The sequence below is a fragment of the Fusarium mangiferae genome (assembly GCF_900044065.1).
Source record: "Fusarium mangiferae strain MRC7560 genome assembly, contig: FMAN_scaffold007, whole genome shotgun sequence".
Classification (NCBI taxonomy): Eukaryota; Fungi; Ascomycota; class Sordariomycetes; order Hypocreales; family Nectriaceae; genus Fusarium; species Fusarium mangiferae.
In genome coordinates, this window is record NW_024573927.1 from 2,134,139 (window position 1) to 2,159,475 (window position 25,337).

Sequence of the window (25,337 nt, forward strand, 5' to 3'; positions counted from 1 at the left end):
GTCTGGCCCGTCACTTATGTAACCAAGTGAGTGACTCTGAATGCAATAGTGCAAGAGTATAAGTTACAGTCACATCGTCTTAGCCGTACAGTGCTAAGGCCATCCCACTGAATGCTGGCTCAAAAGAAATGGCTGAAATTGAGATGACCCGCGACGCCGAGCCATATTTACGGGGCTTGTGCAACTGAAGGAATAATGTCGGCAATAAAGGCATATCAATAGTCATTATCTCCCCCTCATTTATAAACCGACGCTTCAATAGTCAAGTACATATGAAAGTGCATCTCCATATAATTACCATTTGTAAAAATGTCCGCTGAGCTCGAGGATCAAGCTGCCTTCGAGGCCACCTTTCGAGGCTGGCTCTCCCGCCAATTCACCATCCCAAAGCCCTTACCAACCACTCTTGAACTGGTAGAAAAGACCGCAATTATCACCGGGAGCAATACTGGCCTGGGCTTCGAAGCTAGTCGACAGCTCCTCAAGCTAGGCCTTGCCCACCTCATCATGGCTGTCCGCTCTCAATCAAAAGGCGACGCAGCAGCTAGCATCTTACGAGATGAATTCCCCGAATCTACAGTATCTGTTTGGATTCTTGATATGGAGTCTTATGATTCTGTTACGGCATTTGCGGCCCGATGCGCCATCCTTTCACGGATTGACATTGTCATTCTGAACGCGGCGCTGATCAAACCATCTTTCACCAAAGCATCTACCGGACATGAGCTCACCATGCAAGTTGTTTATCTTTCCACGGCACTCCTTACTATGTTGCTACTACCAATTTTGAAGGCGAAAAGGACTGCTACTGGCGCAAGACCCCCAGTCATCACAGTTGTTGGATCCGACCTCGCATATCGTGCTGACATCCACACAACGGGTCCTGTACTGGAGCAGTTGGACAAAGATCAAGGTTACAGCCAATTTACATGGTATGCGCGGTCTAAACTTCTGCTCACCTTCTTTGTATCAACGCTCGCAGAGTCTGTCAACCCGAACCATGTACTCCTGAACATGGTTAATCCAGGGACCACGCGAGGAACGGCCTTCCTCCGGGAATTCTCCCCGCTCCTTGAGAGGCTTGCAGGAGTACTACAATTAATATTTGCCAGACCTGTGGATATAGCTGCCACAACGTATCTCGATGCTTGCCTTGTGCGTGGTATAGAGAGCCATGGGTCATTTATTAGTGATTGGAATATCAAGCCGTGAGTATTGCCCTTTTCGCCATTATGAAAACTGACGGTGGTAGTTACCCCGGCATATGGTATACTTCTGTGGGCAAAAACTTGAGGAAGGATTTATGGGAAGAGACAATGCGTGAGTTTGAGTCCTTTGGAGTGGAGAAGATCATCGAGGATTTGAACAAAACCCAGTTTGGAGACAGGGAGGCCAGCAAACCTAGTACCTCTATCTCTACTGAAAGAAGGACTGAGGCAAACTTGATATAATTCTTTGTAGACTTGGTAGATCTAGAATGTGACCTTTCTCTTTCTGGCACATTAATATCAGAAGTCTTTTTACTCCCTTGGGTGAGCGGGGTGCCGATATTCATTCTTGTTCAGTATGTTAACTAAGTACTATCTGTTATTAAAGTCTTTCCTTCTGCCTTTCTTTAATCCCATGAATCTTCCTTTAACATCATACTGACAGAATCAGTAAATCGGCTCGCACTAGAAAGGACAGCTGCCCTATGGAGGTGTTCGGGCTACACCATGTCAAGACACGCGTCGTTTCAACTCTTGGTCAGCGTAATATCATGTTGTGCCATTCTTACCTGCCTCATACCCCAACTAACTCATCCTTTACTTCTGTCGTTCAACTCAAGTCTTGGGGAGCACGGCATATTACTCATTGACACCAAACAGTATGGTAATCATCCTTTACCACTGTATAGCCAAGTCAAATGTCGAGTTTATGTCATCGTCTTACATACGTGGCTTATGTGAGATTATTAGCGTTGTATCACCATCCGGGGCCATGCTCGAAAGAAGTCTTCTACTCATGCAAGATAAGGTAGGCTTGACAAGAGAGAAATGGGCCCCCGTATGCTTTCAGTGTGCTCAACTCTCCCAAGAACCCCTCGCTCACCTTTACCAGTCAACATTTTCCCCACCGAAGTTCTATGATGGCTCGCCCCAAGTTTGCTCTCGTTACTGGGTACTGATTCAGTCGCCTCAAAGCTCTACTGTATTATTACTGATACTATCTAGATGCGGTCAAGGTGGAATCGGGGAGGCACTTGTTATGGAGTACAAGCGTCTTTCAATGCATGCCATCGCGACCGTTCTTCCTCACGAGTCAAGTGTCCATCTATCGCAGGCCGGCATCACCTGCTTCCCTTTGGACGTAACAGTTGAGGATTCCGTCTCAGACCTCAAGCTCAAAGTCCAAGATATCACCGGTGGATACCTCCATATCCTCGTGAACTGCGCGTACGCATCAGTCCCTCACAAGTCTCATTGTTCAAACCTGATGATGTGTCAGAGGAATTGCATACACTATGACTGCTATCGATACAGACGTGATTACTGTACAGCGTATGTTTGACGTGAATGTCTTTGGCCCCATGCGCATGGTGCATCATTTTCATGACATGATCATTGAAGCATCCGGCACCATAGTCAACATTGGTTCCATTGGGGGAACCATACCATTTGTTTATGGCTGTGAGTGTCCACGACTGATTAACGAAATCTTGTGCTGACAGACTCTCAGCGTCATATAATGCTTCTAAAGCGGCTCTGCAGCACTGGTCGAACACCCTGAGGGTCGAAATGGCTCCATTAAGGTATGTGAATCCTTCTACAAACAGTACCGCTAACGTCTATCTCTTTGAAGAGTCAAAGTAATTACGGTATGCGACTCCTATCACCATCCGCGACTCTACTCTTGGCTGATACAGGTGTCTCACTAGGTTATTTCGGGAGAAGTAAACACCAATATCCTAAAGACAGACGCCCATAGAAGACTTCCAGAAGGTTGGTATATGGAAGTTTACTTGATACACGACGACTCACTAATATTGTATTCTCAAGGGTCTTACTACTCCGCTCTTGCGAGGGAATTTGAGCAGCATGTCTTGCGAAAGCCGAGTAAGATGAATACTACCGTGACTTTCTGTTCTTGCCTACTCATATCTCTAGAAAATGCCACCGACCGTTTGGAATTAGCTGAGAACGTTGTCAAGGAAAGTCTGAAGAGCCGCCCGTCTGCTTGGTTTTGGTTCGGAAGCTTCAGCACCTTGACCAGATTTCTTGACACGTTTGCTTGGCGAACCATATGGGTCGGTTCTATCCCCTGGATCGCATACTATCTCAGCTAGTATTGACTGCTTATTAGGACTCAATCCTTTGGAGAATGTTTGACATGAAAAAGCTGCAACGGGCTCACGCAGCTAGGCTTCGGGAGGAGGGAACAGAATGACTGAGTGGTATTTCTAGGAATACTACTGGTCTTTTCCACATCTTTAATCTCATCGTTAGTGTTGACCTAAGTTAGTTATTATCGTTGGCTACTATCGATGGCCGAATCTTGGAATCTGCTATGGCTTCTTCGCTTCTCCATTGGTCCTCTTAAGAATGATTATGCTTCATCTCCTCAAGCTCATCTCTTAACAATGAGCGAGAACCTTTTTCATTTCACTCGCCGCCTATCGCTAGGTAATTGTCATGGCCGCATAAAAGACGGCCTCCTAGCCTTGCTTCAAGTCCACGAAAGGTTTAGTTGGGTACGAAGACTGGCCTTAGCTGTTCAGCCACGCTAGAAACAATGTCGTCTGCAACTTTCGTTCGCGTAAGGTATTCTCATAGTTCTTGTTTATCACTCACTGGCGTACCTATACCTGGTACGTTACAAATTGGGGGCTCAAAACTTACTGTACGACATGTCACCAAGCACAATGGTGGAACCTCATAAGCTTAAGGAACAAAAAGCAGACAGTATACACAAGATAAACATCACGTTGCATTGAATCCAGTATCCCGTTTCTGCCAAAAGAGCGAGTCCCAAGTAGTCCCCATATCTTATCTCATGGCCGTCAACGTTGTTCCACCATCAACAATCAAGGCTGTGCCAGTAATGTAGCTAGATCTCGAACTACACAAGAAGATAACAGCATCTGCCACTTCTTCTGCCGTTGCAATCCTGCCCATTGGCACTGCAGCATGTACAAACTCGACAAGACCCTGTACGCCTTCCAGGGCCTGTCGTGTCATCGGGGTATCTGTCCAGGAAGGACAAACGCAGTTGACTCTAATTCCATGTGACGCATTATCAAGAGCTATCAAGATATCAGCTGGCTGTTGATTTCTAGGGTTCTTGTTATCTACTGACCGCTATTCTTCGTCAATCCAAGTGCAGCGTGCTTCGACGTGGTGTACGGTATGACACCTGGACTTGCAACCATGGAAGACGCAGAGCCAAGATTCACAATCGCCCCGCGAGATACCCCTCTGCCAGCAGAGATTGCGACTGGCTCTTGAGCCCGCATGGTGATAGAAGCTTCTCGCGTGACAAGAAACATTCCTGTAGTGTTAACTCGAAGAAATCTCTCAAGGTCGGACAGAGATGTGTTGGCAATGTCGACCGCTTGCCGAACTCCGATCTAGATGAAACTCGTCAGCTATGCATGTCAGATCTTGGGATACATCGGCATCCAATGATGACTTACACCAGCCGAGTTGACGCAGTAATCAATGCGTCCGAAGGTCTGTACGGCATGGCTCATCATTTTTTGCACCGAATCTTCGCGAGTCACATCGACGTGAATGGCTTCACAACGGAATTTCTTGTTTAATGCTGCGGCTTTGCACTCGTCGACAGCATCTTCAGCAAGGCGAACGGTAATGTCAGCTATCAGAACACCAAGAGCGCCGTCTTTTGCAAAGGAGATGGCACAAGCGCGACCAATACCACTCCCTAAAGTAATTCGGTTAGTGTTGGAGGAGGATAGTTGGGGCAGTGTCATTGCTTACCCCCTCCAACTACCAGAGCATATCCAGGAACGTCCATACTTATAATGTTGTTGTGTGTCTCTTGAATCAGAATTTCGATTTACTGGCCTTTACAGGGAGGATGATAGCTGGCAACGCGCGTAAATTAATACACAAATTGACTGCCGGTTGGATTACAAATCCAGTTCGGATTAGAGAACCCACCATTCAACAGGACGCCGCACAAGGCAACGCCATACCTGTATCTTTTTTTGGAACTATCATGTGATGGTTATGGCTGCGGAGGTGAAGAGTTTTGAGAAACCATCGACGTGCCACGAAACCAACCGCTGTATCTCGGGGGCTACACTAAGACGGTTCACCGATACTCGCACAACTATACCGTCTTGTGTCGCGGTCGTTCAAAGGGTCTTCGGACAAGAGTTCCGTGACATAGTAACTACTTACCCTAGCCCCGATCTATTGTATTATTCTAGGTGTTGGGCCGTAGTCAAAGAATCATCGAGATTCCGTTGATGACATGCATATTGTGTGATCTAAGATATGGTATCTTGACCGCTAGTGTTGTTGCTTGGAATACCTGACGATATGGTGAAATGTTCAATCCATGTAATGTATCCGTGCTAGTTATTGGTGTTCAAGATGGCGGATAGCTTCACTTTCCAGGCTTGAATCATCTATCACTACTTCTGTATACAGACCAACCTAGACTCGAGACGGGGAGGCATTGCTTCACAATGTAAGCAGGCAGTGTAATGATTTCAGCTGATGTGAGGAAAGAGGAGAGAGTGTAAATGTGATACATGGGCATGGGCTTGGAATACACAGTTACTTTCAACAAGGGAATGGTCATTCGGGCCAGGTCTTCTCATTGTATAGTGATAGAGCCGGAGGTAGATTGAAGAAACGAGAAGTTCTATAAAATCAGCTCATGAATCGATCTCTGATTCTATGACGATTTATTTCTGCAAACCATCATCGCAAACAGAAGCAAATCAAGACAAACTAACATGACCAAGTCTGAAACTATCACCGTGGCATCCAGCTCTCAGACCCGTGGTAACGCTCCGGGATCCCAAAACGAGCAAAACATGATCTCTGCCAACGCAGAAACTCCAGATGAGGACCCTCTATGTATTGTTGGAATGGGTTAGTATCCCCAAAGAACTTAATACCTCATTCCGCCGTCCAGCCTAACTCTAATGCAGCATGTCGACTACCCGGTGGTATCCGGTCCCCAGATGATCTCTGGGATTTCATCATGCAAAAGAAATCAGCCTACGGACCTGTCCCAGCTGATCGATACAACATCGAAGGTTTCTACCACCCTCAGAGCAACCGAAGCGGCGCAACAAATGTTCCCGGAGGATACTTCATCAACGAGGACGTCAGACATTTTGACAATGCCTTCTTTGACATTAACAACCTTGAGGCCACGTACAAGGATCCTCAGCAACGCAAGATTCTCGAGGTCGTGTATGAGTGCCTTGTGAGCTCGGGCACTTCTATGGAAGCTGTCGCTGGCTCCAATACTGGCGTCTATGTGGCAAACTTCACGGTGGACTATCAGCCTCTGCAGTTGAAAGATCCTGATTATCTGCATAGATACGTGACGACCGGTTCAGGTGCCACTATCATGTCAAACCGGATTAGCCATGTCTTCAACCTCCATGGACCAAGGTATTTGTGCTTCCTGCTCATGATAGGTGGATAATTAGGTGTTGACTATTGAACAGTCTGTCGGTAGATACTGCCTGCTCTTCGTCAATCTACGCCTTCCACCAAGCTATCAAGGCTATCAAAGCGGGGGATTGTGACAGCGCAATTGTTGCTAGCGCCAACCTGATCTTATCACCAGAGCCTCATATTGCTGCGGCCAAGAGCGGAGTCCTCTCATCCACGGGTATGTGTCTTACGTTCGACGAATCTGCCAACGGCTATGGTCGAGCGGAAGGCGTCAATTCCATTTATATCAAGCGCCTATCCGCTGCAGTCATGGACGGAAACCCCATTCGTGCAGTCATCAGGGGAAGTGCACTGAATGCGTAAGTGAGTCCCTGAAGTCGTATGAACCGAGTCTAATACTCTTCCAGGAACGGGAGGACGCCCGGAATATCCCTCCCAGATAGTGATTTCCAAGAGCTGGCGATGCGTAAAGCATACAAAGATGCCAATTTGGATGTTTCAGGAACTGATTACATCGAATGTCATGGTACTGGAACTGCTGTGGGTGACCCTATAGAGGTGGAGGCCATTGGGAGAGTCTTTGACCGAGGCTCAGACAGCCAACTTCTGCTTGGATCGGTAAGCATATGAGTACCCGTTGTGCGGTGTTAAATGCTACGACACTGACCAATATTCAGGTCAAAACAAACGTCGGACATAGTGAAGCAGCAAGTGGCCTCACATCCGTGCTCAAGGTTGTCAAATCCTTCGAGAAGAGTCAGATTCCTCCAACTCGAGGCATCGTTAACCTCAATCCCAAATGTGCGACTCCATCTCTCCGCTGATGCAACATCCCACTAACATACAGTCACAATTGCAGTGGTTCTTGCTGAGCGCAATTTAATGATTGCGCAGGATGCTCACGACTGGCCACGGAGTCTTCGTCGCGCAAGCATCAATTCTTTTGGCTACGGTGGTGCCAACGCTCATATCATTCTTGAGTCAGCCGAGAGCTATCTCCGCAACAAACGCCCGATGGAGCCTTCCATGAACAACATGGCGCCAAAAAGACAACAGAGAACCGTAGTGTTGCCTCTATCGGCTAGCTCGCCGTTCTCTTTGAAAGCGCTCGTCGATGATATCTCCTCAAGGCTCCCTCGGCTGGGTCTTGCTGACGAGATTGACTCGTTGGCTTATACGCTTACCAAAGGGCGCGACCACCTCAGTCACAGAACCTTTATTCTGGCAGATCTTGACAAGAGCGGCAAGATCTTGCGATCCATGCGAACAACAACGGGTGATGGTGACTTCCACGTTATGAAGCCGCTGCCCCTTGGCTTCGTATTCACAGGGCAGGGTGCACAGTATCCAGGCATGGCGAAAGAGCTACTTACTAGCTCTGAGTCTTTCTGCTCAACAATCCGCCGTCTCGACTCTGTGCTTCAAGCTCTGGCTCCTGAACACGCTCCAAATTGGACGCTGGAGGAGACCATCTTAGACTCCAGCACGTCGCTTATCAATGAGGTCGAGCGTAGCCAGCCAGTCTGCACAGCTGTTCAAATTGGCCTTGTCGAGCTCCTTCACAGCTGGGGTGTTCAGTGCAACGCAGTTGTCGGATACTCCTCTGGTGAGATAGCAGCAGCTTACTGTGCCGGCATAATCAGTGCCTCTCAGGCCATTACTGTAGCTTACTTCCGAGGGTACGCTGCAGGGAAAATGACGGCCAGTGGTTCTATGATGGCAGTCGGACTGAGTGATGCAGCTGCTGAGCTTTTGATCGAGAGCAAGGGACTCGCAGATCAAATCCGCGTGGCATGCGTTAATGCCCCCGAGAGTGTCACATTGAGTGGTTCCGATCAAGGGATTCAAATACTCAAACAGGCGCTGGAGAGTGACAACAGGTTTTGTCGTCTACTGCAAACAGGTGGGCGCGCTTACCATTCCTCCATGATGGAGGAAGTAGGTGGGTTGTACGAAGAGTTACTTATCCCTCTTTTCGGTGGGAAGGTTGTGAGGGATGGAATTTGTTGCCGACCTTCAAGAAAAGTCACGATGTTTTCATCCGTGAGCCCCAGTATCCGGGAGAAGACACCCGATATGCCAGTATATTGGAGAATGAACTTGGAGCAGCCTGTTCAGTTCAGCTCCGCTATCTCAAACATGATCTCAGACGAGGGCAATTTACATCTGATCGAGATTGGTCCACACTCAGCCCTTGAAGGACCAATAAAGCAAATCCGAAAACATCTCGGACTTACTGAAACAGAAATTCCCTATTCATCGGCTCTAGTCAGAAAGAAAGATGCAAATCAATGCATCAAGACACTTGTCGGAAAGCTGTTTTCCTACGGTCACTCTGTGAACTGGGATGCCGTCAACACTCTGCCTAGCACAGGGTTGAGGATCCTTCATGAGCTAGCTCCTTACCCATGGGACTACTCGCGGAATCAAGGTGTACTCTGGAGTGAGCCACGAGCCAGCTACGAAATGAGGAACCGAAAGTATCTTCGCCATGAGCTCCTTGGTACCCGCGCTCTCACAGGTAATGATATTGACTACACGTGGCGGAATCTGTTACGTCTTGGCGAAATACCTTGGCTGAAGGACCATTGCCTGGAAGATCAGATCGTCTTTCCGGCAACAGGTTATATGGCCATGGCTATTGAGGCTCTTTCTCAGATCCTCGACGCAAAAGAAAAACCAGCAGAAGAGGTATCTTTCGAGCTCCGCAACGTCAACATCAGTGCCGCGCTGCAGATCCCCAGGCAGGAGAGAGATGTCTATTCGAGGGACACTGACCTTGAACTCCATACGACCATGTCTGGCAGTAAGATCTCCAACACTACTAGCTCAGTGGACTGGCGTGAGTTTTCTATTTCGTCCTGGCAGGCCGAAAGAGCAATACTTCACTGCATGGGGAGCATTCGTTTGACCAAACCTCTGGCAGCTCGAGATAAGCACAGTGTTACGTTATCTGAAATTGATGGGTTTGACAAATGGTCTATGAACAAGTGGTATACCAGATGGTATGAGGAAGGTCTCTGTTTTGGTCCACACTTCCGGTCTCTTCACAGCTTACAGACTGATGGCGGACGAAGTCGACGGGAGGTAATTGGGATCACAAAACTTGAACCCCCTGTTGACGGACACGGCGGCACGCCTTACACTCTTCACCCCATCACCATGGACGCAGCTATCCAAGCAGCTGCTTTGAGCACAGCGGCAGGTCATGTCGACTCTTTGAGGGCATGGTTACCAGTCTTCATCTCCGAGTGTAGAATACAGCCTCCGTCAAGCGGTGTCGATGTTGACGTTGAGATTCAAGCCAGTTCAGAGGAAACCGGCTTATCCAGCAGATCTATCGCGGCTACAGTACGAGATTCGAATGGGAGGCCTGTTATGGACTATACCGGACTCAGAGTGTCTTTGTACACCGGAAAGACTGGAACCACGGTCGATCAGTCTAACATAGGCCAAGGCGGTAACAGCCCTCCAACCGATATGTATACACAGCGAAACCCAACTCTGAGAGTAACGTGGAAACCTGACATCCAACGTCTCGATCCGAGTGGAGAAGATGGTCTGAGGCGCTACATCGCCGGTTTTGTGGATTCCCAAACGGAGGATGTGCGTGACGACGAGAGTCTATCCGTAATGAGCGCACTTCTTGATCTCGCTGGACATAAGAACCCACGGATGCGTGTTCTTGAGCTAGGTGGCGACGAGCTGGGCTACAAGGCAAAGCACTGGCAATCGACCTTGTCGAAGGATACAGCCTTTTCAAGGTGTCGGTCCTGGCATGTTGGAACCTTGACAGGGGATGGAGACGTATCGTTGGAGCCAGAGGATGGAAAGAATCCATTTGATGTCATATTACTGCCTAGGGTATGAAACTCCTCCCATTGACGAGCATTCTCTAACAAGATTCCATAGCACGATACTTCGAAGCAATTCTGGAATCGGTTTCCCAGACGGCTCAGTGACTTAATGTCAGATCAGGGCATTATTATCACTCGAAGCACGAGTATTGACATGACGGAGCTGGAGGATGCTGGCCTCAGCTTACTGGATGTCGGAAACCAGATATTACTAGGCGTCCGTCCTCTTCAGATGCCAGGCACAGCGGCCAGAAACGTCTTCATTGTGGTAAGTTCCCACCTATAGCCAGCTATTCCCTGATTACTAAATCTTTAAGCGTGCCGAGAATGCTTCAGCCACTGTTGTAGAACTTGGCGAGGCTATAGCAGCAACACTGACAGGACAAGGTGGTATATCTCATGTCACCAGCATCAAGTTCCATGAGGTAGACACTACCGAGATCAAAGACGTTGACATATGTATCTCTCTTCTGGAAATGGAAAACGAGTTCCTAGCGACTATGAACCCACAGGACATGGAAAGACTGCGCTCCATAACATCTACGACGACGAACCTCTTATGGATCACAGGCTCAAACATGCTCGGCCCTACCCCAAACCCCAACTTGACGCTGTCGAACGGTCTGTCCCGCGCCCTTATGCTTGAACAGCCTGCACTGCGCTTCTCCATCCTTGACGTTGGGTCACTCGTCGATCTTGACACGGAGTTGATATGCTCAGCTGTTATTAAAGTCCTTAGCCGTGTGCATGACGGAGATGACTGCGAGTTCATACAAAAAGATGGACTTCTGCATATTAGCAGATACTGTCCCGACATTCAGCTCAATTCACTCTTCCGACGGCGCCTTGGACTTCATGCTGGTAGGGACTTGGAACCACTAGCGAGTTCGCATCCAGCACGACTATCGATTGATCGCATTGGTGCTATGGATTCGCTCTTCTTCCAGACTTTGTCTGAGCCTACTATTCATGCCGCTTTGGGCCCTGGCTATGTCGATGTTGACGTGAGAGCCGTCAGTCTCAACGCGAAAGATGTCTACACCATGAGCGGACGCGTGAACACGCGGAACATGACTACGGCATTTGACTTCTCAGGCCTCGTCACATCAGTTAGCCCAGATGTCAGCCATGTCGCAGTCGGCGATCGTGTTGTTGTGTCAGCTCCCCACCATCTTGGAACAGCAGTTCGTGTACCAGCCGGATGTGCACACAAGATGACGTCGGATGAGGAATTTACCGTGATGCCTTCCATGATGGTCATATATCCCACTGCGTTGTACGCCCTGAACGACTGTGCCCACTTACGTGCAGGTGAGTCTATACTCATACACGCTGGTTCCGGAGGTCTAGGCATCGCTGCTATCATTTTAGCCCGCATGATAGGCGCTACTGTGTACACCACTGTTGGCTCTGACGTCAAGCGCGAGTATCTCATCAACGAGTTATCCGTGCCTTCGTCGCATATTTTCAACTCCCGCGACTCAACCTTTGTCGAAGGCATTATGAACGCAACCGGCGGCCGTGGAGTCGACGTCATCCTCAACTCCCTGGTTGGCGATCTGATGCACGACAGCTGGCGATGTTTAGCTGACTTTGGACGTTTCGTCGAAGTTGGGAAGCGTGAGCTCGTTGATGCCGGAAGATTAGATATGAGCATGTTTCTTCGCAACGCCACGTTCACCGCATTCGATCTCTCCGAGCTGTTCTACTCTGAGGACCAGTTCCATCGATCTATCTGGGACAGACTCATAAGTGAGACGTTGAAGCTTTATCGCCACGGAGAGATTCAGCCGCCTCCGATCAAGGTCTTTGATGTTAGTCAGATAGCACAGGCATATCGAAGTTTCTTGGGCAAGGATCGGGTGGGCAAGATTGTGATTTCGATGGAGGATCAGCAAGCTCGAGTGCCGGTGAGTATAACCCATACCTTGGTGATATGAGACGAATTAACAGAACTCATAGGTCGCCCCACCTCTGTATCTGAGTTTCTTTGACCCTGACAAGGTATACCTTCTCGTTGGGTGCCTTGGTGGATTAGGACGTAGTTTAAGTCGATGGATGATGACACGCGGCGCTCGCAGGTTTGTGTTCCTGGGTCGTTCAGGTGCCGACCGACCGAGTGCACGCCAGCTCATCTCCCGGCTTGAACAAGCCGGTGCTACGGTGGAGGTAGTTCGTGGCGACGTCTGCAACTTTTCTGATGTCACGAAAGCAGTTGAAGCCTGCGTCAGTACCGGAAGTCGTATAGGTGGTGTAGTTCAAGCAGCCATGGGACTTTCCGAATCTCTCTTCACCAGCATGTCCAATGAAGCTTGGCACACAGGCATAGATCCCAAGTGGCAGGGAACATGGAACCTCCACAACGCACTCCAGGTCCATGTCGATAAAGACCAAACCAACGAACCGGACTTCTTTCTCCTTACCTCCTCTGTCTCGGGGACTGTAGGTACAGCTACTGAAAGCAACTACTGCTCGGCCAATGGCTTTCTCGATGCCTTTGCTCGATGGCGTCGGTCTCGTGGCCAGGCTTGTGTTTCGGTTGGTCTAGGTATGATCTCGGAAGTGGGCTATCTGCATGAGAACCCTGAGATCGAGAGCTTGCTTCTGCGCAAAGGGATTCAGCCTCTCAACGAGGATGCGTTCTTGCAGATCGTCGATCTTGCACTGACTAGCGAGCAAGATGGTCGAATTGATGACTCGCATCTACTAACAGGCCTGGAGTCTGCTGCGATCCGCGAGCTGAGTGCACAAGGGTTCGACGTCACCAGCCACGGTGTACTCAACGAAGCACGCTCTTCTATCCTACTAGCCTCCGTGTTAGCTGAAAAGGAGGCTCAGGAGGTGGCTCCCCAGAATGGCCATGTGGCTGTTATTGCCTCGGCAAAGTGGTTCAAGAGCATTCCCTCGGCTCTGTCACCCGTTTTTGCCCCGGTTGCAGACTCTGCTACCCTGCGCATCGCAACCATGCAGCTAATCAAGACGCGCTTCTCTAACCTGATCCTAGTTCCTGCAGACCAGATCAGTGAGGATAAGCCGCTGCCTAATTTTGGTGTTGATAGCATGATTGCTTCAGAATTTCGCTCGTGGTTCTGGGCAGTTTTACGGATAGACATCCCCTTCTTGGACATTATGAGCACGAAAACGACTTTGGGTACGTTGGCGGAGTTAGTAGAAGGGAAACTTTAGCTAGACATGTCATACTACAGATCGTTTTAAGACAGAATGATGTGCATTCCAACCCAAATTCATTTCCCTGTGAATCTTATGAGAACCAATAAGCTGATGCTGGTGGCGAGTGCTTGGGGTATCTTGCTAGTTTCATCGGCTGCGGGATGATAAAATTATCAGAAGATGTAAAACTTGATCCTGAAGTGATCTGAAGCACTTTATATCACATTAAATATACTATACATAGCTGAGCTCCCATTTTCCCTTCACAGTTATCTAAGAGACTGTGTGTACCCATGAGCTTTTTTTCCCAGACTTTTCACGGTGGCGTAGGTCCTCTCACGACTTTGTCCACCTGTTCAGTGTCTGTCGAATGTGCATCGCCATATTTAATATCCACCTGTACAAAGTCAGTCAACAAATAATGCGGTATCCATAAGGAATACTCACAGCAGTTGTCCGTAGAATGCCATTATATGTCATGATCTCTTCTTCGCTTCCATTAGGTGAATATCCACGAATCTCTGTCTGTGTTCTACTTCGATGCATATCCTTGAGATGAAAAGATGACACGCCAGCTGTGCCGTTTCCGTAGCGACTTGGCGTGTTATATTTCCCAGTATCATTAGTGCTCTTTCCGGAAAATAGACGAGGAAACATTCTGCGAAACAGTGGGCGCAGAGCAGGGCCGCAACAAGCAATGATAGCGAGGTTGACTTCGATACTGCTCAGAGTGTCACCAAGCGAGTGTCTAGAGTCGTATCCTTTCACGTAGAACTTCTTATGCAGTTCGATCACACGAAGAATAGCGACAATTGTTACTCTGACAAAGGGTTAGTAATTGCGAATTAGGTGCTAGTTGCGTACTTACACGCCGCCCATGAGAAATACCACTATTAAACCAACTTTTGCAGCGATCCGCATCTTGAGACCCAGGAAAATCCAAAACGGAATCAAGAGAACAAGAAAATCCGTAATAATTGTGATGATAGCCGATGAGATGTAGAACGCTGGTCCATCAATCTGACGTTCTGGTTTTACAGACAGGTCCCAGAAAGCATTGATAGGAATGGTTTGGAATACCACGGTCAAGAAGATCGCAATCATCAACGCCACATTAAAAGCGTTTAGGCCGTAGATGGTCCATCTGATACCACGATTGTGGCCTCCAAGTCGAAGAAGGAAGAAAAGAATTGATGACTTTACTAGGGCCAGGATAGGGTTGTAAAGGACCTGCATTATCCAATTGTAAAATAAGACAGGCTCGATATCATAAGACTTGGGAAGATCTTTAGTATGGAAGCCGATGTATTCGTATCTGAAAACTATCAAGGATGAGTGCCCGCTCTTGGGGATGTGTTGCACATAGCACTTACAGTAGTAATACGGAACATGTAGGCCGATAGAAAACAGCTACCTTGGTCAGTCATCAGATTGATCTCATCGGCGTGGTAACCTTACCATTGCGACTGTGACAAACCAGTCATCTATAGCTAGTCAGTCAAACCAACAGATCTCACATGCAGCGTTGTCGCGAACTCACCGATACCGATCTGCTTCTTACTAAATCGGGAGTACATGCGGGCGATCCATGTGACGAAAGCAAGAGACGTCATGAGAAAAATGATCGCGATTCCAGTTTGCTGAGTCGCATTCGTTGGTATTTCCGAGACCGGCACATAACCACGTCGGAAGACCATGTTGGCAGCTGTGCCGCTGTCATTTTGGTCCATTTTGGAGTCAATTGAGTGAGAGAATGCCTTCGTCAGCGGTGGGGAAATTACTATATAAGTCGAGACAACGAGGGCATGGAAGCAGCCACTTCGTCAGTAATTTGGGCATTCCAAACGCCTTCCAGGCGAAGTGCGAGAACATTACCAGGGGTCTGCTTCATCATCAACAAGGGCCAAACTCTAAAATCAAAAGGTCATCTGCCAACATAAGCCCTAGTCGGTCATTGTAGGGATCCTACAGGCTTGGACTTTTCTAGTGTTCTTTAGCGACCTCCGGGGCAGCCACAGCTGGAACTGGGATGAGGGGTAAACCCTGCGTCGTAGGGTCGTATTATTGATTCTAGAGGGCAGTTCCCCCATATCTCACAACAGGGAAATTGATCCGGAGCAGGGGACGGATTCTAGGCCTTTGTTGTGGCGTTGGAAGGGTTCCTTTTTGTGTGTGTCTTGCGCAGCTTTGCAATTAAAAGTTGGAATCGTTAGCTCTTAGCTCTTAAGAGCATTAAACTCGCAGCTAATGCCCAAAGAATGAAAAGCCACTAATTACGGAGTATACCATCGGTAATTCACGGCTCTTGAACTACCGGCTGGCCCCTCCTCATCTTCATTGTGGCTGTTTCTCCACCTCTTTAACCGATGTCTTTAACGGGATCTGGCGGCCGGCTCCAGGATTTCATTGTTAGATCCCTGATCCAACTACTTTAGCCCCGCCAACCGGATGAGATTCCAGCGTCTTGGCTGCTTGGCATCATAACCACAACCAACAACCAACACTCTGCAGGTTTGAGCACTAAATCTCTTACGGGAGGTGGTAGCGCCCTCAAACCTCAGGGTTCAAACAAATGTTTGGACGATGAACATGTTCATCCTTCTGCAAGATTAACTTCACGATAGATTAAACCATCGGATGACATGCTGAAGTCTAATCCATCTCAGGATACGACTTATATATGCTATGCTAAGACCGTTATGAGTTCTATGCGTGCAATTTCTCGGGGAAGGTTAGGTTCTTATTGCACATCCTCGCCTATATTCCTGACTCGCTTTTTGTAGCCGATTTGTCGGATAAGCTGCATGACGCAGGGGTTTTTCTGTGCCGCGATATCCAGCTCAGGGTTTCCTTAAGTCCTTCACCCCAGCTGCATAAGCTTAAAGACCGAACGACGGTGATAATTAATAGTTCTGGAGAGTATTCCAATGCAAGACCCTAGATAGCACATTTCTTCACCCATGAACCCTTGTTCCAGCTGAATCTTGCGTTACCGAGACATCCTCCAAGAGATTATGATGCGCTGACAAAGACGCATGCATAACGGCAGCTCTTACCCCCTTATACTCATAAATATACCTCAGTGTTGTCACATTTTGAGTTCCAGTTGAAGCAGGCACTGTTTCGTGTGGTGGCTTGCATACTGTCACCTTCCTCCCATCGATCTCCCGCCGCCCCTCTCACTCCCAAAACAGACGCCATGCTCATCACTCCCAGCCTTTTGGGCAGCCTCCTCGCCCTACTGGTCTCCCAGAGCGGCACAGCCTATGCTGCTGACTCAGAGCAGACCAGTGAGGTCGGCGAGACTGTCAAAGGTGATTACTTGGCTGAGGAGAAGTTTCAGCTCACGGACGCCTCACTTCCCCAGATTGATGAGATCGATCCCGATCATGCCTCACTCTTCTACCCTGAGAATGTCTCCACCAAGCGTCGAAGTCTAAGTTCTCGTACTGCGACGAAATGCAAGACTTTCCCTGGAGACTTTCTTTGGCCGAAGGAGCCTATTTGGAAGTTGCTTGACTTGATCACTGGTGGCGCTCTTGTCAAGACTGTTCCCATTGCAGCGTCATGCTACGATAACCTTGGTGTTTACGACAAGACTCGATGTAGTTATGTCACTGACAATTGGTTCAACTCCTCTCTTCAGTAAGTCAGCCGTACACTACCCTACCTATTCTGTAGCTGATCTTGCCTAGTATCGCCGACCCAACCTCAGTCATGTGGCCCTTGTACCAAGGTCGCACATGCCAACCGGGCGATGAAGTCAAAGGGAATTGCACCCTTGGTGGCTATCCATCCTACGTCGTCGATGCGCAGAACGTTGCCCACATACAATTGGCTGTGAATCTTGCCCGCTCGCTTAATATGCGACTGGTCATCAAGAACACTGGCCACGACTTTAATGGGCGATCTGCCGGTGCCGGGGCTTTGTCGATCTGGACCCATCGCTTCAAGGGTATCCAGTTCTTCAAGAGCTACAAGACCAAGTCTTACAGTGGGCCTGCCCTTAAGGTTGGAGCTGGTGTTATTGGCTCTGAGCTCTATCAGGCGGCTGATAAGTATGGTGTTACTGCTGTTGGAGGTGAAGGTTTGAGCGTCGGCTTTGCTGGAGGATATCTAGCTGGCGGTGGACACTCGCCCATGTCCCCTCTCTACGGCATGGGTGCCGATCAGGTAAGAACCTTCCATTGACATAGACTTGATGACACACTGACACGACATAGATTCTCAGCATCGACGTCGTAACTGCAGACGGTCAATTCCTCACTGCCAACCAGAACGAGAACACTGACCTCTTCTGGGCCCTCAGCGGCGGTGGCGGAAGCACATACGGTGTCGTGACCTCATACACCGTCAAGGCATACCCCAAGATTAATGCTTCCATCATGACATTCTCTTTCGGCACCAGTGACACGGTCTCCTACGATACCTTCTGGAAGGCTGTAAAGGCTTACTGGAAGGCTATTCCTACTTTCAACGATGCTGGTAACTATGAGTACTGGGGTGTCTTTCATGGAGCAGGCGACGACCTCATCTTTTCTTTCTTCCCTTGGTTTGCGCCTAACCATACTCTTGCTGAACTGAAGGCTTTGACTGCACCTCTCTTCAAGACCTGGAAGGACCTGGGTATCGAGCCCGATGTTGTCGCGTCTGAGCATGATAGTTTCTACGGAGCTTGGTCGGCCGGTTTCCCTCGAGAGGTTGTCGGTGGTGCCAAGACCAAGACTGCTGGTCGTCTCTTCCCTACGTAAGGACTTCCCTCACATGTTCGTGTCGGTTAAGCTAACTGTTTCCTTCTTTTAGTGAGAACCTTGTTGACCCAGCCAAATTCGACAAGACCTTTGATGCACTCAAGAGTCTTTCCGACAAGGGTGGACAGGTAATTGGCTTCGGTATCACCGGAGGGCCAGGCCCTTATCCAGATAACGCAGTCAACCCTGCTTGGCGAGGCGCTGCCATGTGGGCCATCTCTGTCATTGACTTCCCTGAGGGCAGCTCATGGGATGTTGTTGCTGAGAAGAGCAAGACACTGACGAATGATTGGATGAAGCCGTGGAGAGATGTGACACCTGGCGGAGGTGCTTACGCCTCTGAGGCTGATGTGACTGAGCCCAACTTCCAGCAGTCCTTCTATGGTGCTGATAAGTATAAGAAGCTTCTCACCATCAAGGATAAAGTCGATCCTAATGGTCTGTTCTATGCGCTCCAGGGTGTTGGTAGCGATCGATGGTATGTCACGGACCAGGTTCCTGGCGTGCCTACCCAGAATGGTCGTCTCTGTCGCTTGTAGACCCAAGGTCACCTTCGCTTATCCCCTTTTTGCCGTTGTACATATTCAAGAAGATCGTTTTTTATATAATCTAGGAGATGGGATGACCAATTCCAATCAAATCAATTGGGCCCTTCGTGATCACGAAACTTGTTTCTTAATTCTCCAATGGGTGCCCTGTCAGTGACCAAAGGGCGGCAGCGTCAGCATGTCAAAAGCCCAGGCCACATTTATGCGGTCAACAAACAAGTTGTTAAAAACCCTTCGCATGAATGAGACAACAAAAAACAGTAATTATGCCGAAATACCATTCGCCTGTCTTATAAGCGATATCCACCATAATGGCAGGCTATGCTTATTCTGCAGCTATGCGCAGCGATTTGCCCTAAAAGGAAGCTGTTCCTTGCTTGTTTTTAAAATTAGAGTGACAAATCTGATGTGATCGACAGCTGACGGCATGATCGACTGACGTATGAGAGGCTGTGGAAACAGGGTAAGCAGTGCAGATCGCGGGCTGTGCCTAGATCCCCTCGGGTATAAAAGCACGGGTCAAGACTATACCATAGCTTCTTGCAACAGTTGGCAATCACATAGAAGATTCATCATGATCACTCAAGGCCTCGTCTGGCCTGTCCTCGGGCTTCTTTTCAACTCCGTTTCAGCGGGTACCATTCGGCAATCAGCACTAAAATTAACCGTCAAACACGAGGGTACACTCAACCCAGCCATAAACGCCGACTTTCCAGATCCATCAATAATTCAACTCGAAGATGGCTCCTGGGTCGCTGTCGCAACAAACGGCGGTCCACCAGACAGCTACCGAAAGCTTCAAGTCGCCACGGCTAAAGATCTTCTTGGTGAATGGACCTTGCAACAGGAAGATGCCCTCCCCGATAAAGGCTGGACAACAGGCGAGAACACCTGGGCGCCCGATATTCGCCGGATCGACAGTGGAGAGTACGTCGTTTACCTGAGTCCTGAGATTGAAGCTGGCAGACATTGCATTGGTGTCGCGCGTTCAAAGAATGCAACTGGTCCTTATACATACGACGAGAAGCCTCTTGTCTGCGGACCAGATGACCTCAAAGGCGCAATTGACGCGAGCGGCTTCAAGGATCCCGACAGTGGCAAGAACTATCTCATCTATAAAATTGAAGGCGATGCATCAGGTCCAACAGGCGGTACACCAATCATGCTCCAAGAAATCGAAGGCGACGGCATTACCTTCATCGGAGATGCAGTCAAAATCTTCGACCGCGTCGGTAGTGAAGACGGTGTTCTCGTCGAAGCACCAAACATCGTCCGTCTTGGGAACGGGAAATATGTCTTGTTCTTCAGCAGTCACGATTTTCGCGATCCTTTATACAATGTCAAATATGCGTACGCGGATAAGTTATCGGGACCGTATACGCGTGCGGAAGAGCCGCTGATTGCGGCGCCGGATTTTGGACTTGACGCGCCTGGCGGTGCGACGAGCAATGAGGCAGGAGATACTTTGGTCTTTCATGGATGGTGTCCCGATAATAAGAATATTCGATGTATGTATAGCGTTGAGTATGAGTATGAGTGAATGGTGAGGTTCACTGTGGGAAGTGCTTAACAGAGAGGCCGTACAAACAAAGATTGAGGTACTGCGTGTGGCTTCAAACTTAGATTCTGTCCTTTCGAGCAAATTCAAGATCAGTAATAATTGACCAGTAAGGTACTTAATCTTTTAAGCATTCAAGATTTCCGAAAAACGTTATAATAAGTATCTTACAAAGAAGATAATACCTCTAATAAAGGACTTTACTCTGAAATGAGCTAAATGGCTCTGGGTGTTTGAGAGCATTGCAATTGCTGACATAAAGATAAGAACCATACCCAACAAGTGAACAGTCATCGCGCCATGCTCAATTGTGAAGAGACTTGAGCTGAGGGAACTTGTCCTCCAATTTGATCATGAACTTATATCTCGCCTTCATTTTCGCATTCACCGCGAACCCTCCAAAGAACCCTATCGACCATCCAACCATGAACACACCGACGCCAGCTATAGCTAACGGGGGCACACTAGCGATGCCACCCAGAGCGGCTACTCCCAATCCACCGACGCAAATGTTGCCAACGGTAGAGCCCCACTTGATCTCCTTATCGCAGGCTTGATGGAGTGATATCATAAGTCCTTTGAGAGTCTGTATCACATCCATCGATGGCGGAATGATAATGTAAGCGAGTCGGATAGCAAGGTCGTGGCAGTTCCAAAAAATAGGCATGTACCTCCAATCTTGCCGCAAAGTCGTGTAGTCTATATATTCCAGGTTAGCTCTTGAAGGGTAAGACAACCTATCCACCTAATATACCTCGAGTTATCTCCTCATCAGACATATCTGTCATCCCAATAACCTCTCCACTGTCTATGTTGCAAATTTCTCCAACAGACCAGGGCTGGCACGCATTCAGGCTTGCTGGTATCATGCTACTATTGCTCCGGCTACTCCTCGACGGCGACATCATTGTGAAATCGCCCGGGTGATCCCAGAACTTTGCCTCTCTGAACTTCTGGAGCAGACTCACAGATGTACTCTCCCAAATCTCGCGGTCTATAACACATAGGGCATAGTGCGTCGTGAATCTGAGTCTGGATGCCAGATCTGGCAGAGCATTGTTCTCATGGCTTGACCAATCAATCTCAGTACTTTGCTGTGCTCGGTACCCAGTAGCATGAGCGATCGACTGGAACGATTCGCCCACCGGAGTGGTTATGAGGAGAACAGCTCGTCGGCCTGCGTATCAGAGATTTGTTATCGGCATACATTCATTATGCTGTAACTGAGTCTCGAGAGAATTACCTTCATGCCCGAAGGGCCTTGCTTCGTTTGACTGTTCTGACACCATCTCCCAGATCAAGCAGCACCTTGGGTTACGGTGAGAGTGTCAGTCACAGGGCAAATAGAGAGAAGAAGAATGGTAATACCGTAGCGGGAATGAGAAGACGGGTTCAGGTTGCAGTACAATGAGGTGCTATATATTATCGTAAGATGGGCGGATGCCTCTCAACGGTGCCTAGCAGTCCGCCTTACAGGTGTGACTACACCCTCTTCTCCCTGTGGCTCAGAGTGCGTTCATTGATTGATTAGGGGAGGGCCTCTTCTGGGGACAATGAAAGTGCCAACAACGGGGGCAGTGTCGGTGGCCTACCTTCTCGGCCAGAGGCAGAGTACTTGCAGATGCATTATAAGCGTTTCACTTACCGCTAGGCCACTGTCTGTTGGCCAATATGCATTTTAAGTAATATTCATATCGCTTATAACAGAATACTACTTAGATCAGCATATGAGGTCTTTATAGTAATAAGAGAGAGAAAAAACAATATCATTACAATTTGATTCTCAATTCAAAAAGTATGATGCAGCGAATTTTCGACCACGCCAGGAGTCGAACCTGGAATCTCTAGAGAATTCGGGAGCTGGAAACCGAAATCTAGCGCCTTAGCCATTAGGCCACGCGGCCGGAACTATTGGTGATTGGCTCGCTTCTGGGAGCGCTCAAGTTGACGACGCGTCCCTGCGCGTGACAGGGCGAGGAATAGGGTAGTTCGACGTAACGTGAGGAGTACCGTTAATTTCAATTACTCCCATATGTTAATCGCTGCTACTTAAAGAGAGTTGAATTTTCTCTATATCTAGCATATTACCTCTTTCTCTTTAGCATAAAGATTCAGATCAATATCTCCATTCAACGTGAGTAAATGTTAGTTAATCAAGATAAGCGATTTGGCCAGATTGAAATCGTGCACGAATTTGCTAGACCATGATGTCGACTACCAAGGCACTATTTAACGATTGTACAAAATTTATAACAGTAGCTCTCTTTGAAGGCAGAACCTCCCTTCCAACACTCTTTTGCTAACCCTACTTAGTCTCCTGTAGCTTCAGCAGCTTCTGCACACTCGAGCGCTTGAGCATATTCTCAGCCCATTTCTTAACATGCGGATAATCATCCTGATTAAACTCCTCATTCGGAATTCGCGGCTCGGCTGTATGCTGCCAAGTGAAGAACGCGACATCCACATATGAGAGCCGACCACCCAAGAACCATACGTTTCCATCCGCATCAGGCTCCTGCTTAGCCAGATGCCCATCCAGAACGCCAGTTACTCGATTGACCTCTTTGACATAGCGCTCGCGAGCTTCGGGAAGTGGCTGGTAGATAATGAACCACATTGCCTGGCCGTAATACGGTCCCTGGCCGGTGGTCTGGAAGAAGAGCCATTGGCGAGCGTGGTATGCTTCAGCTGTGCCCGGTTTGAAGCTAAGTTTGTTGTCCTTGTCGTAGGTCTCGGTCAGGTACTCGATGATAGCACCTGATTCCCAGAGAGTGAGGTTGGTGTTCGGGTCCTGGATAGAAGGCAGTCTGCCGTTGGGGTTGATGGCGACATACTTGGGGTTCTTGACGTCGGTGAGAGGGATGATTTCTGTCTCATAAGGGAGTCCTAATTCCTCGCAGAGGAGGATGATCTTGCCTGCGTTGGGTCCGTGGACTCCCAGCAGTTTGATAGGCTTAATTTCTGCCATTGCGATGGAGGGTGAATTGTGAATGATAGATGGAAAGGGCGCGGATGTGAATTGTATATGACGATGAAAGTCCCAGTAGAGATGATAGAGTGTTGATAGAAGTTCTTCTTATGGGGTTGCATCCCTTTAAATACATGACTTCCCCTTCCTGCACCCAACTCAATTACGTTCTTTGAGAGTCCAACCGACTCGAGACTAAGCATGACCGCGGAGGGAACTGACAAATATGAATAACAGTGGTATAATAAGTGATTAGTCAAGTTGCGATGAGGTTCGAGGGTTTTGTCTGATTGTCCTCATGTAAGCCGAGTAAAGTGCCTGGTTCCGCGGAACTGGTGGTTCCAGTTTGATTGGCTGGCTTATGAACAGCGAGCAACATAAGTACCGTCCCCGAATTGCTTTACAAATTAACAAATTTACAAATTATTTCATTAAACTATTTGATGTAAAGATAACTGAAGCGTTAGACAGACCGATATTTCTTGCTTCGAACCTAGTAATCAGAGCGATGAATCCAATACGTATGATGGACCCGATGTAACACGACAAGTCATGCGAATTATCCGCAACCGCCACAACCATGCATATCCAGTCTAATACATATACGTACACTTGACAAAAGTTCTAAAAGTATTATATGAAGATCATCGTGAAAATTTCATTCTTTTACGAGGTCCTGCTCGTCTCCGAAGACTACATCCGATAGCCCGACTTTGAACCGAGACAGTCCCACTCTCTCGGGTTTGGCGATCGGAGTCCGATTCGGCTGAAGTCATCATCCTCGCAGGAAACTCAATCCCAGGCCGGCAAACGGCACGCGACCGAATGATAATATCAGTCACGACACTGGCTAATACGAATATAAATACGATCACCGCTATCTTCTCTATGCCAAGAACTGGATAACACTCTCCAGACTGACATTCCCATCAAAGAGTCTTCAATTGACAATGTCACGCGTCGCTTCACTATCACGACGTCATCTTCTCATCAGCCTCACTCAACAACCAAAACGCTACTTCTCAGCTACTATGACTCAAGCAAAGGACACATGGTCCGCAGACCAATACGTCAAGTTCCTCAAAGACCGCACCCGCCCTTCCACAGACCTTCTGGCCCATGTTCCCAACACGTCTCCCAAACGCGTCGTAGACGTTGGCTGCGGCCCCGGCAACTCAACCGCCGTGTTAGCCGAACGCTATCCCAACGCTCACGTCTCAGGCTTTGATTCCTCAGCTGATATGATCAAGAAGGCGAAACAGACTCTTCCAAATGTTTCGTTTGAGGTCGCTGATCTTTTGACCTACAAGCCTGAGGAACCTGTTGACGTTCTCTTCTCCAATGCTGTTTTTCAATGGTTGCCCAATAGGCAACGCATTGAGATTGTGACAAAACTTCTTGAGCATGTTGCGCCTGGTGGAAGTCTCGCTTTTCAGGTCCCGTTCAATCTAGAAGAGCCAAGCCACGCTTTGATGCGAGAGACAGCTGATACACCCAACATGCCATGGACAGAGAAACTCAAAGCTGCCAACTACTCACGCGACCAGTTCCCTTCGCCAACTGAGATTTGGGATGGTTTGAAGCATTTGTGCTCTGATCTCGATATTTGGCAGACGACTTACATGCATGTTATGGAGAATCATGAGGGCATTGTTGAGTGGGTCAAGGGGACTGGCCTTCGACCATATCTCGATCCGTTATCTGAGTCTGAGCAGGAAGCCTTCGTTGATGCTTATTTGAATAAGTTGAAGAAGGGTTATACTGCACAGAAAGATGGGAAGGTTCTTCTGCCGTTTCCTCGGTTGTTTGTTGTTGCGACTAAGGCGTAAATATGGAGCCGAAG

General features: G+C 48.4%; 10 protein-coding genes and 1 non-coding gene across 11 annotated transcripts; 6 read left to right on the forward strand and 5 right to left on the reverse strand.

The window, feature by feature from the left end:
• Window positions 1-309: 309 nt before the first annotated feature.
• Window positions 310-1,451, forward strand: FMAN_13909 (uncharacterized protein; the record flags this gene model as incomplete). Its single annotated transcript, XM_041833438.1, has 2 exons — window positions 310-1,208; window positions 1,253-1,451. 2 exons carry the CDS (start codon window positions 310-312, stop codon window positions 1,449-1,451), a joined length of 1,098 nt encoding a protein of 365 aa, XP_041683802.1.
• Window positions 1,452-2,128: 677 nt separating this feature from the next.
• On the forward strand, window positions 2,129-3,325 carry FMAN_13910 (uncharacterized protein; the record flags this gene model as incomplete). The annotated part of the gene is made up of 8 exons (XM_041833439.1): window positions 2,129-2,160; window positions 2,214-2,435; window positions 2,488-2,669; window positions 2,719-2,791; window positions 2,842-2,857; window positions 2,918-2,981; window positions 3,039-3,095; window positions 3,147-3,325. The coding sequence occupies 8 exons, from the start codon at window positions 2,129-2,131 to the stop codon at window positions 3,323-3,325; spliced, it is 825 nt and encodes a 274-aa protein (XP_041683803.1).
• A 700-nt stretch (window positions 3,326-4,025) lies between these two features.
• FMAN_13911 (uncharacterized protein) lies at window positions 4,026-5,013 on the reverse strand (the record flags this gene model as incomplete). Its single annotated transcript, XM_041833440.1, has 4 exons — window positions 4,026-4,282; window positions 4,336-4,606; window positions 4,673-4,920; window positions 4,977-5,013. 4 exons carry the CDS (start codon window positions 5,011-5,013, stop codon window positions 4,026-4,028), a joined length of 813 nt encoding a protein of 270 aa, XP_041683804.1.
• A 952-nt stretch (window positions 5,014-5,965) lies between these two features.
• On the forward strand, window positions 5,966-13,684 carry FMAN_13912 (putative polyketide synthase; the record flags this gene model as incomplete). The annotated part of the gene is made up of 9 exons (XM_041833442.1): window positions 5,966-6,104; window positions 6,164-6,635; window positions 6,692-7,000; window positions 7,049-7,259; window positions 7,319-7,442; window positions 7,501-10,505; window positions 10,554-10,766; window positions 10,816-12,408; window positions 12,461-13,684. 9 exons carry the CDS (start codon window positions 5,966-5,968, stop codon window positions 13,682-13,684), a joined length of 7,290 nt encoding a protein of 2,429 aa, XP_041683805.1.
• Window positions 13,685-13,985: 301 nt separating this feature from the next.
• Window positions 13,986-15,399, reverse strand: FMAN_13913 (uncharacterized protein; the record flags this gene model as incomplete). The annotated part of the gene is made up of 6 exons (XM_041833443.1): window positions 13,986-14,066; window positions 14,117-14,489; window positions 14,538-14,991; window positions 15,043-15,079; window positions 15,128-15,153; window positions 15,210-15,399. The coding sequence occupies 6 exons, from the start codon at window positions 15,397-15,399 to the stop codon at window positions 13,986-13,988; spliced, it is 1,161 nt and encodes a 386-aa protein (XP_041683806.1).
• Window positions 15,400-16,868: 1,469 nt separating this feature from the next.
• FMAN_13914 (uncharacterized protein) lies at window positions 16,869-18,959 on the forward strand (the record flags this gene model as incomplete). Its single annotated transcript, XM_041833444.1, has 4 exons — window positions 16,869-17,314; window positions 17,365-17,842; window positions 17,893-18,416; window positions 18,473-18,959. 4 exons carry the CDS (start codon window positions 16,869-16,871, stop codon window positions 18,957-18,959), a joined length of 1,935 nt encoding a protein of 644 aa, XP_041683807.1.
• Window positions 18,960-19,542: 583 nt separating this feature from the next.
• FMAN_13915 (uncharacterized protein) lies at window positions 19,543-20,508 on the forward strand (the record flags this gene model as incomplete). Its single annotated transcript, XM_041833445.1, has 1 exon — window positions 19,543-20,508. One exon carries the CDS (start codon window positions 19,543-19,545, stop codon window positions 20,506-20,508), a length of 966 nt encoding a protein of 321 aa, XP_041683808.1.
• A 322-nt stretch (window positions 20,509-20,830) lies between these two features.
• On the reverse strand, window positions 20,831-21,815 carry FMAN_13916 (uncharacterized protein; the record flags this gene model as incomplete). Its single annotated transcript, XM_041833446.1, has 3 exons — window positions 20,831-21,225; window positions 21,281-21,703; window positions 21,770-21,815. 3 exons carry the CDS (start codon window positions 21,813-21,815, stop codon window positions 20,831-20,833), a joined length of 864 nt encoding a protein of 287 aa, XP_041683809.1.
• A 525-nt stretch (window positions 21,816-22,340) lies between these two features.
• Window positions 22,341-22,430, reverse strand: tRNA. The gene is given in 2 exon segments: window positions 22,341-22,376; window positions 22,394-22,430. It is a non-coding gene; the product is annotated as a tRNA-Arg (tRNA).
• Window positions 22,431-22,831: 401 nt separating this feature from the next.
• FMAN_13917 (uncharacterized protein) lies at window positions 22,832-23,494 on the reverse strand (the record flags this gene model as incomplete). The annotated part of the gene is made up of 1 exon (XM_041833447.1): window positions 22,832-23,494. One exon carries the CDS (start codon window positions 23,492-23,494, stop codon window positions 22,832-22,834), a length of 663 nt encoding a protein of 220 aa, XP_041683810.1.
• Window positions 23,495-24,444: 950 nt separating this feature from the next.
• FMAN_13918 (uncharacterized protein) lies at window positions 24,445-25,323 on the forward strand (the record flags this gene model as incomplete). Its single annotated transcript, XM_041833448.1, has 1 exon — window positions 24,445-25,323. One exon carries the CDS (start codon window positions 24,445-24,447, stop codon window positions 25,321-25,323), a length of 879 nt encoding a protein of 292 aa, XP_041683811.1.
• Between the last annotated feature and the right edge of the window lie 14 nt (window positions 25,324-25,337).